This window comes from Miniopterus schreibersii (assembly GCF_964146895.1).
Source record: "Miniopterus schreibersii genome assembly, chromosome: 1".
Taxonomy (NCBI): domain Eukaryota; kingdom Metazoa; phylum Chordata; class Mammalia; order Chiroptera; family Miniopteridae; genus Miniopterus; species Miniopterus schreibersii.
The window spans coordinates 118441372-118453685 of record NC_138101.1 but is presented as its reverse complement, the minus strand read 5'-3'; the positions used below and the strand labels follow the sequence as shown (position 1 = coordinate 118453685).

At 34.3% G+C, this 12314-nt stretch overlaps 1 protein-coding gene across 4 annotated transcripts in view; it reads right to left on the bottom strand.

Moving 5' to 3' along the window:
* The window catches only part of ODAD2 (outer dynein arm docking complex subunit 2), a 199421-nt gene that overhangs the window by 74924 nt on the left and 112183 nt on the right, over positions 1-12314 (bottom strand). For all 4 annotated transcript variants that reach the window (XM_081142035.1, XM_081142034.1, XM_081142036.1 and 1 more), the window contains one exon: positions 10086-10200. In XM_081142035.1, the coding sequence (XP_080998161.1) occupies positions 10086-10200 (115 nt within the window). The remainder of the gene's footprint in view (positions 1-10085; positions 10201-12314) is intronic.

The window sequence follows — 12314 nt, the reverse complement described above, 5'->3', positions numbered from 1 at the left end:
CAAAAATTAGCAACAAAGAAAAAATTCTCAAAGAAGCCAGGGAAAAGAAAGAAGTGACCTACAAAGGAAATTCCATCAAAATTTCATCCGACTTTTCAGCGGAAACTCTACAAATCAGAAGAGAGTGGAACCAAATATTCAACTGTCTGAAAGAGAGAAATTACCAGCCACAAATAGTATATCCAGCAAAATTATCATTTAAATATGAAGGAGAAATAAAGACATTCCTAGACATACAGATGCTGAGGTTTTATCACTAGAAAACCTCCATTGCAGAAAATACTCAAGGGAGTTATTCTACCTGAAACAAAGAACATAAGGTCACAACACTATGAGTAAGATCCCCAAATACTTACAGCATTATCAGGGGTAATTTGTGACAATAAAAACTTAAAGGGGGACCAGGTAAGGGTCTGGACTGTCAAAGGAAGATGAAGATAAGATTTATTCAAAAAAAAAAAGCAACTCTTGTACATATGCAACTTTATTTTTTATAAACCTAATGGTAACCACACACAAAAATCCCCAATCCAGGACACAGCTTAAAAAAATAGGACACAGAGGAAAGCAGTATGAAACACCACCAAACAAAAACAACAGACAGAAGTACAAAGGAAAAGAACCAATGGAGGCACAGAGCTACCAGAAAACAAGATAAAATGGCTATAGGAAATCCTCATACATCAATAATTACCCTAAATGTAAATGGACTGAATTTACCAATAAAGAGGCACAGAGTAGCAGAGTGGATCATATGCTGCCTACAAGAGACACATCTAAGCTAAAAAGACAAAGGTAGATTCAAAGTAAAAGGGAGGAAAATGATTCTTCAAGCAAATAACATCCACCAAAAAGCAGGTGTAGCCATACTTATATCTGAAAAAATAGATTTCTTGACAACAAAGATAACAAGAGACAAAGATGGACACTTTATAATGATCAAGGGGACACTACATCAAGGAAATATAACACTTCTCAATATATATGCACCCAAACAGGAAGCACCAAAATATATAAAGCAACTACTCACAGAACTAAAGGGAGAAACAGAAAAAAACACAATCATAGGTGGAGACCTTAATACTCTATTGACAGCTCTAGACAGGTCAACCAAACAGGTAATCAATAAAGAAATATTGGCCTTAAATGAAAAGCTAGACCAAATGGATGTAATTAACATTTAGAGAGCCTTTCATCCCAGAACATCAGATTATACAGTCTTCTCTAATGCACATGGTACATTCTCAAGGATAGATCATATGTTGAATCACAGAACTAGCATCAACAATTTCAAGAAGACTGACATTATACCAAGCATATTCTCTGACCATGGTGCCTTTAAATTAGAAGTCAACTGCAAAAAGGAAGTAAAGAAACCCACAAATACATGGAGATTAAACAACATACTACAAAAAAATGACTGGGTCAAAGATGAAATAAAAGATGAAATTAAAAGATATATAGAGACTAATGAGAATGGCAATACTATCAAAACTACTGGGATGCAGCAAAAGCAGTAATAAGAGGGAAATTTATATCATTACTGGCCTAGCTCAAGAAACAAGATAAATCCCAAGTAAACAATCTAACATCACATCTTAAAGAACCAAAAAAAGAAGAACGAAAGCAACCCAAAGTCAGCAGAAGAAGGGAAATCATAAAAATTACAGCAGAATTGAATGAAATAGAGAATAAAAAGGCTACACAAAAAATTAATAAAACAAAGAGCTGGATCTTTGAAATGATTAATAAAATTGACGAACCCCTGGCTAGACTCACTAAGGACAAAAGGGAAAAGACCCATATAAACAAAAATCAGAAATGAGAGAGGAGGAGTCACCACAGACATCACAGATATACAAAGGATCATACTAGAATAATATGAAAGACTATATGTCACTAAATTCAATAACCTAGAAGAAATGGATAAGTTCCTAGAAATATATAAGCTTCCTAGATTGAATCATGAAGAACTGGAAAATCTAAATAGGTCAGCAGCAGCAAGGAAATTGAAACAACCATCAAAACCTCCCAAAAAATAAAAGTCCAGGACCAGATGGCTTTACCAGTGAATTCTAACAAACGTTCAAAGAAGATTTAAAACCTGTCTTTTTCAAATTCTTTAAAACATTGAAGAAGAGGCAATACATCCTAACACATTTTATGAGGCCAATATAACCCTGATGCCAAAACTTGGTAAGGATAACACACAAAAAGAAAACTACAGACCAATATCTCTGATGAATACAGATGCAAAAGTTCTAAACAAAATTTTAGCAAGTCGAATACAGCAGTACATAAAAAAAAAAAAAAATACATCATGATCAAATGGGGTTCATTCCAGGGGCACAAGGATGATTCAACATACATAAATCAATCAGTCAATGCAATAAAGCACATTAACAAAAGAAAGGATAAAATTCATATGATCTTATCAATAGGTGCAGAAAAAGCATTTGATAAGATACAACATCCATTTATAATTAAAACAATAAAATAGGAATAGAAGGAAAGTACCTTAACATAATAAAGGCCATATATGATAAACCCTCAGCTAATATCATACTCAATGTTGAAAAACTGAAAACTTTTCCTCTAAGATCAGGAATAAGATAAGAATGTCCACTCTAACCACTTTTATTCAACCTAGTTCTGGAAGTCCTAGCCAGAGCAATAAGGCAAGAGAAAGAAATAAAAGGCATCCAAATAGGGAAGGAAGAAGTAAAACTGTCACTTTTATGGAAGACATGATTCTGTATATAGAAAACCCTGAAGACTCCACCAAAAACAATTAGAAACAATAAACAAATACAGTAAAGTTGCGGGATACAAAATCAATTTACAAAAATCCACTGCCTTCTAGTATACTAACAAAACTTCATAAAAAGAAATGAAAAAAATACCTCCTTTTGCAATTGCAACCAAAAGAATAAAATACCTAAGAATAATCAACAAAGAACATAAAAGACCTATATACTAAAAACTACAAAGCATTAATAAAAGAGATTGAAAAAGACACCACAGAATGGAAAAATATCCCGTGTTCATGGATTGGAAGACTCAACATAGTTAAAATGACCATATTATCCAAAGAAATATACAGATTTAAGGTAATCCCCATCAAAATACCAATGTCATTTTTTAAAGAAATAGAACCAGAAATCATCAGATTTGTATGGAACCACAAAAGACCCCGAATAGCCAAAGTAATCCTGAGAAAAAAGAACAAAGTTGGAGCTATCACACTACCTGACTCCAAATTATACTACAGAGCTACAATAATCAAAACAGCATGGTACTGGCACAGAAACAGACACACAGATCAGTGGAACAGAACTGAGATCCCAGATATAAAACCACATGTATATGGGCAGATAATTTTTGACAAAAGAGCCAGGAACGCACAATGAAGTAAAGATAGTCTCTTCAAAAAATGGTGCTGGGAATACTGGAAAGTCACATGCAAAAGAATGAAACTGGGTTTCAGTTTGTCCCCATGTACAAAAATTAACTAAAAATGGATCAAAGACCTAAATTTGAGACCTGAAACAATAAGTTACATAAAAGAAAACATAGATACCCAACTTATGGAACTCGGTCATAGAGAACATTTTATGAACTTGACCTCAAAGGCAAGGGGAGTAAAGACAAAAATAAATCAATGGGACTATCTCAATGGGATTATAGCTTCTGCACAGCAAAAGAAACTGACAACAAAAGAGAGAGGCAGCCAATCAGATGGGAGATGAAATTTACAAACACTGGCTCTGGCACTGGCTTTATATATTTGCAAAATATATAAAGAACTCATAAAAATCAATGTCAAACAAACAACCCAATCAAAAAGTGAGCAGAGGACCTGAACAGACACTTCTCCCAAGAAGACATACAAACAACCAATAGATATTCGAAAAGATGTTCAACCTCAATTAGGGAAATGTAAATCAAAACTATAATGAGATACCACCTCACACCTGTTAGAATGGCTGTTATCAACAAGACAAATAATAACAAGTGTTGGAGAGACTGTGGAGAAAAGGGAGCCCTCATTCACTGCTAGTGGGAATGTAGACTGGTACAGCCACTATGGAAAATGGTCTAGTGATTTCTCAAAAAATTAAGAATAGAGCTACCATATGACCCAACAATCCCTCTCCTGGATATATACCAAAAACACTTGGAAACATGTATTTGCAAAGATATATGCACCCTTATGTTCATGCAGCATTATACATGGCAGCCAAGACATGGAAATAACCAATGTGTCCTGCAATAGAAGACTGGATAAAGAAGGTGTGGTACATGTACACGATGGAATACTGCTCAGCCATAAAAAAGATGATATATTGCCACTTGCAACAACATGGATGGACCTTGAGAATATTATGCTAAGTGAAATAAGTCAGTCATAAAAAGCTGAGAACCATATGATTTCACTCGTATGTGGGATATAAAACTGAAACTCGTGGACACAAACAGCAGTGTGGTGGCTGCCAGAGGGAAGTGGGTAAGGGGTTAGGGGAGGATGAGGGTCTTAATATATGGTGATGGGAGAAGATATGACTTTGGGTGGTGGGCACACAGAGCAATATACAGATCTTGTAACATAGAAACCCACACCTGAAACCTATATATTCATATTTACCACTGTCATCCCAATAAATTTAATAAAGTGTAAAAATAAATAAATTCATTTTTCTTAAAAAAAACCTTCAAATGATTTTTTAAATATTCTTTTAAAAAACACACTGTTTTTAGGGCAGTTTTAGGTACACTGAAAAGTTGAGCAGAAGGTATTGAGATTTCCCATGTAGCCCTACTCGCGCACATGCATAGCCTTCCCCATTACAGAAAACTTTCTATTTTTTAGACCTTGATTTAAGGAACTTCAGATTAAATGGACAAAATTTCCCATCTGTATGTCATGTGTGAAAATTATCACCTGTTAATTTTAAAATGCTTTTAACCAAGATTTGCTTCTAATTAAATTAACGGGTTATTTTTTTGTTATTAATTCACTGTTATTTTTAAATTTATTTTTATTGTTGAGGGTATTACAGATGTCCCCCATTTACCCTCTTTGTCCCCCTCCACCAGCTCTTGCCCCACCCTAGGCCTTCACCTCACTATTGTCTGCATCTGTGTCTATGGGCTACACATCTATAAATTCTTTGGTTAATCTCTTTCTGCCACCCTCTCCCCCCTTCCCTCTGAGATCTGTCAGTCTGTTCCATGCTTCCATGTCTCTGGACCTATTTTGTTCACCAGTTTATTTGTTCATTAGATTCCACATATAAGTGAGATCATGGGATACTTGTCTTTCTCTGACTGGCTTATTTCAATTAGCATAATTGTCTTCAGACCCATCCAGGCTGTCTCAAAGAGTAAAAGATCCTTCTTTTTTACAGCTACAGAGTATTCCACTGTGTAAATGTACCACAGCCTTTTTTAGCCACTCATCTACTGATGGGCACTTGGGCTGTTTCCAGATTATTAGCTATTGTAAATTGTGCTGCTATGAACATAGGGGTGCATATATTCTTTCTGATTGGTGTTTCTGGCTTCTAGGGATATATTCCCAGAAATAAGATCACTGGGTCAAAAAGCAGTTCTATTTTTAATTTTTTGAGGAACCTCCATAACTGTTTTCCACAGTGGTTGTACCAGTCTGCATTCCCACCAGCAGTGTACTAGGGTTCCCTTTTCTCCACAACCTCACCAGCACTTGTTGTTTGTTGATCTATTGATGGTAGCCATTCTGAGGGGTGTGATGTGATACCTCATCATGATTTTAATTTGCATCTCTCTCTGACTTTGAGCATTTTTTCATATGTTCATTGGCCATCTGTATGTCCTCGTTGGAGAAGTGTCTATTTAGGTCCTTTGCCTATTTTTAATTGGATTGTTTGTCTTCCTCATATGTATGAGTTCTTTACGTATTTTGTAAATTTACCCCTAATCAGATGTAACATCGGCAAATATGTTCTCCCATACTGTGGGTTCCCTTTGCATTTTGAGGATGGTTTCTTTTGCTATGCAGAAGCTTTTTATTTTGATGTTGTCCCATTTGTTTATTTTTCCTTTGTTTCTCTTGACCTAGGAGATGCATTGGCGAAAATTCTGCTACATGAGATGTCTGAGATTTTACTGTCTATGTTTTCTTCTAGGATTCTGTTATTCTTAACAAATTTTAGTGAATAAGCCCTATGTTAGAAAAAACACTGTAGTAATTTCACCAACATAAATAAATATTACATATCTATAACTATAGTCTACATATTTAAATTCAAGAGTTGCTGCTCCTAAACAATGTTTGGTGAATGATCAGCAGGTGATCACACCACATCATGTGCAATAACTTTGTCGCTTAGTGTGACTTTCTGCATTAATTTTAACCAACGATATTCCCATGTGTGCTAAGCCACACACCAGCCTTATGTATTTGTTTACTCACGGTGACTGGTGAATGCACACATTTACTAGACCTATTCAGTATAAGTTTAAAATTACTGTATTACATATAGAAACTTTTCTGTGAAGTTAAACTTTTCATACATAGTTAATTTTAATTACACAAATGTGTCTACATAAGTAAAAACAGGTAAACTAATTTGTCAAATTTTTAACATATGCATTTGGAAAACCTACTTTATTATATAATGGACTTTCCACTTTAACAAACACCCCCTCACCAAAATTAGTCTGTTATATTGAGGTTTTACTGGATCAACGCAATGGTACACCAAATGATATGTACACCAAAGATGTTTTACAAAATAACCCCCCAGAGTGGTAGACCAAATAATAGATTTCAAAGTTTGTAGCATTATATCTTTGAAGTTCTCAAAGCTCTAAACAGCCTGTATTTAGAGAATAGGGGGTTTTCTTCACAAAGGAATGAAGCAGAAAAGACTTCTTGGAAATGAAGAGAACAAGCAGAGATCTCTTTTTCATGAGTCCATCTTTCCCTTGGGTGTGGTAAGGGAAGACACTAAATTGGTGGGAGTAGAGAGCATGCAGTGGGCAGGTAAAGTTCAAGAGAAATGGAGCAAACAGGAGCTCTCTTTTACGGAGGCTTGGCCAAGGGCTAGAAGACAAGCAGGTTATGCTGTATTTAAAATTTGAGGGTGGTTCAATTTAGGTTGCTAGCACAGGAGATTAGTAGGCTATCCTGGACAGAAATCCTGGGCAGGAATAACAAATATGAAAATATTGCAATATCTCCTAAGGCCAGTAATAGATAAGCAGGCAGATTCAGAGTTGAAGTCCATAAGGCTAAAGGCATATTGTAAACAATATAAAGGAAATAAATAGAAATATTATCTATATAAAATGGTATCTCACCAATGATAATATTAACTTCTATATCTAAATTTATATTTTCAGTGATTATTGACAATTAACCAGTATCTATAACATCCTTTTCCAGGAAAAGTAAAGACTTTTAGTATATTGGTATCTATTTCCTTCCACCACCTAATATGTTCTTTTAAATCATACGAATTGTTACTGTGATAATATTATCTGCTTTTATTTTATGCCATTACTTGATTTTTTTTTCCTTAGAGAGAGAGGAAGGGAGAGGGAGAGAGACAAAAAGCATCCATGGGAGAGCACAACATTATCTGCTGCCTCCTACACCCCCCTCCTGGGGATCAAGCTTGAAACCCCGGGCACCGGCCCCGACCAGGAATCAAACTGGCAACTTTTCAGTGCACAGGACCATGCCCAACCAACTGAGCCACATCAGCCAGAGCTTATGCCATTACTTTTAAAGAAATTCTTTCTTAATAATTTGAAGGACATTATCAGCACAAATTCATACTTACCTATAAATTCTAATGATTTATTTGTTCATTATTGTTTCTATAGCTCATGACATTCTTCTTAGAATCTTTTGTTGGAAAATATTCTAAATTAATTATTTTTTCAGAAAAGGTTCATTTGGGGTAAATTTCCTGAGTCCTGATAATTCTAAAAGAAAACTGTCTTTATTCTTTACACTACACTCAGTTGAATGCTAGTTTTGCAGGATATATATTTCTAGGATAAAAATTTCCTTTAAAGACAGTCCATTTTCTTTCAGAATTTATTGCAAATGATGTTAAGTCTAATACTGGTGTAATTCTTGTTCTTATGTAACGTTTTTCTTTCCTTTGGACTCTGGAAACATCAAATTTGAATCTGTGTCTAGTGCAGATAACTTTATTTTCCCTGCTTGGCACTCAGTGGGTCTTTTCCATCTGAAGGCTATAATCTTTCCTCGCCTCTTCAGTTCACAAAAACTCCCACCCCCACCTTTTAAAAAAATGACTATTTCTTCCTTTCAATTTTATGTTTCAAGCCCTATTTTCTTTTTAATTTAACTTTACATTCTTAGTTATTTACCAGGCTATCTTCCTGGTGATTACTTAGTTGTATCCAATTTATTTGTCTCTTCTATTAAATTTGTTTTGCCAAATATGTTTTTAACTTCCAAAAATCTTCTCTCAATACTTCTTTCTTTATAACAGTCTTTTTGGGCATAGTATTCTCCTTGGGTGATTCTGAGGATATTAATTTTTAAAATTAAATGGTATATTCTATTCCTTACATTATCTTTGCTTTCTCTGAAGTTAGGTCTCCTTACTAATCTTGGCTTGTCTACAGTGCCATTAGCTTTCTTTAAATATTTGTCCATCCTTAGTTGTTTATGTCATGAAAGAAGGGCTGGGTGATTAGTTCATATAAACTGATAAGGATATCCTTCAAGGATATATAGCAATCTTTCCCCAACAGACTTCTTTCTTGCTCACTAAATAATATCATTTAAATTTAGCATTCTAAATTTTTTTTGAACCTTGTATAATAGGAATTATATTGTATATCTACTTCTGAAACATTTTTTATTTTACTCAATATGTTTATGAAAAATATTGACATTAATGAATACATTGCTAATATACATTCATTTTTCACTGCTGCATTGTATGATATAACATAACTATACTATCATCCTGATGTCCATTTTCCTATATGTGGACATTTGAAGTGTTTTATTTTTATTTATTTTTTGCTGTTACAAAAAAATGGTTCTATTAACCAGTTCATAATAGGTCTCATTCTACTATTAGTATACAACACAATTCACTCTTTTTTTTAATTTTTATTAAATATATCTTTATTGATTTCAGAGAGAGGAAAGAAGAGGGAAAGAGAGACAGAAACATCAATGATGAGAGAGTCATTGATCAAGCCCACAACCCGGGCATGTGCCCTGACCAGGAATCAAACCCTGATCACCTGGATCCTAGGTCGACGCTCAACCGCTGAGCCACGCCCGGCCGGGCCACAATTCACTCTTTTACAAAAGATTGTATTATGGTCACAAATATTTAGGATGATATTTATAGTCATATTAAGTTTATTAGAGAAATTAAATCCTTTAGATAAAAATATTCAACAGAGGGAAATATCTCTAGCAACAAGGATCTTAAAGAGAAATCTGTAAACCTATAGCAAAAAGTTTAAGATAAATGAAATATGCTGAAAAGAGATCTTTAAATATAATAAAATTTATAAATGAAGAGCTAAAAGACTTTAAAAACTTCCAGTTCAGTGTTTTTATTCATGTAAAAATTTTATCCATAGGTTTTATATCCAGTCCTTATTGATAAGAAAAGTGGAATTTGTGAAACTGACTTTTTCAAGGTAACAAACAAGTAATCTTTCACTGTTGTATTTTGTGCTATAAATAAGATAGAAGCAGTCTTGTGCTTCTGAAAGTAGCCAAGGAATGCAGACAATTGTTTTATCATCCAAGAGATTAAAACAGTCAACTTTTCTTCACCTTGATTTACCTGGGGTACTTGTTTCAATTGCACCAGCTAGGTAGAACTTGGTAAACACTGCCATCTTAGCTTAATTTCATTTGGCATTTGAAAACTGACCAGGAAAAGTCATTGCTCAAAAAATTATTTGGCACAAATGTTCTTTTCACCAGATAAATCTGACCAAAAATAAGTCAAAAGTAATTAGTGACCTTTGGTGACATTATTAAACATAGTGTTAGAGATCCCAGAATTGAATGATCTGTAGTCTGTTACCTTAGCATTTTGGATGCAGGGACAGAGGGCCCAAGCTGCACTGGCCTTCACGTCTGGGTGGGGATTTTTCAGCAAGGACCACAACAAACGAACTCCATCTAAGCGATCAATTATCCTATTGTGAAATAAAATATAGAGATATAAACTGTAATTGGTATGGTAAATGAAAATTTAAGTGGCCTATCTATTCTTACAATTCTAATTAGTTTTTCTCCTTCTGACATTTTGCTTAGATTTTTCCCCCCAAACTTTAACAACAGTAGGGATATAACATGCTGTTGAATTGTGAGCATTCTGATTTCAGTTTTAAATTCATAACACGAAAAGCAAGCTCCATGGTAATTACGATTCACATAAACTTAAAATCAAGTCATGTAATTTTTTAATTAGCTGTACACAGACTGTTACCTAAATGTAAAAATACTGGTTTCTTTCATATAGTAACATCTAAATACTTCCCAAAACAAATATTTATGCCTCACAACTGTGCAGTTACCTTTTTTATTTGGTCTGTGTGTAACTGACTTACCTTACAATGTGACATATTTTAAACTCCTCCAGTCCTAATCTAGCATTAGGAATTAAAATCATTACTCCACAGTGCATCCTTTGTTGGGCATGAATAACACGTAACTTGTTTTCCATGTGCTCCCTTTTCAGCAAGACTAACATTGCAGACTGTGTTATAATTACTTAAGACTCTGTAATCAAAATATCTTCATGACTAGCTGAAAAATGAATTATCATCAGAGTCATCTCTACACCATCTGTCTTCTGTTTATGTATCAATCAGTCCAGGGAACAGAACCCTGAATTAAGGCCTGTGGAGTACTTGCAGTCAAGAAGAAGGCTAAACACAACTTAATATCCTTTACAAACAAGGCTTTGTTCAGAAAGATATGCTGAACAAGCAGATGAGAAAAGATAAAGAACATCAAAATTCCTTTAAGTTTTAATCTCACGTTGTGTTAAACACATGTGGTATTTAGCCACAGACAGAATAAATACTACTAGCTTAAAATGCCATACAAATTCTTTCTTGAAAATCAACATAAAAACATCTACATTTCTTGATTATTTGAGATGAATTTGCCAGGGAAAAAAAAAGTATTATTCCAAAGATTCCAAGTAGGATGTCATTTTCACATAACCATATAAAACAACTGGTAATGAAAATAGCTTATACTAAGATATAAACTGTGTTTTAAAAAAAAGTTTGAATAAGAAAAAAGTGCATTGAGAAAGTATTTTAACCCAAAGTTTAACTAAATAGCTTTCCAAACCTAAAGCTTTCTGATATCATGCTGAGTGAAAACAAAGTTTTATTTCTCAATTTATGGGAACTATAAAGAAAGAATTTACGAATTTAAAAAGCTTACTACTTTATATTATGCCCCTGAAAACATAATTAATGTTGATCCCCGGGTCTCTGTGTTTTTCCACACACAATTTCTCAATGAATGATTGATCTCTTACCCTCTCTAAATATAGTAGTAAAATTTGCATTAGTAATATTTATGTATACAATGCTGGATATAACTTATCATTAGAGTGGAAGTCACTTGGATGACACACATTTTCAGTTTAAAACAAAAAGGATAACTCAATTCTGGAACCCTCCCCCAGGCAAAATTTCACAATTAACTGAAAATTTACTATTAATTGTAAAATTTGATCTATTATTCCCAGCTCTCACCTCCAAACCCAAGAAAATTCATCAGCTAGTTAGTTGTAAAAGATGAGGACTGTAACCCCATAGCCAATGTATTAAAAGAACTCAGTACATTACAGAGTAAATAACCTTAGAGGAGGAAAACATTTTCTGAAAACATTTGCAAACACAGCAACAAAGTCCGGGGCAAAATTAAAACTTAAAACTTCAGAGTTTAATTTTGTCCCTTCCACTTCTGTCTCCCTCTGTACCAAGTCATTGACTGCTGATGTTTACTTCACAATAACTTGAGTACCTGCCCTTACTCCTCTGTTCTCCCTGCAACACCCTAATCATGGTCTTTACTTCATTTCAGGATTGCTGCAGTAGCTACAAAACTTGATTTTGTGTCTTCAGGTTTTCCCAGTTCCAATCTATCCTCTAAATCCCTGGGAAATTCATCTTCCTAAAAGCCCCTCAGAACTTCTGCAGCACTCCTTGAGAGCAGAGCCCCAGGGTTATTTATTCTGTTAATCATACCACCTAGCACATTCAATCAACACAGAAAGATCACCCCC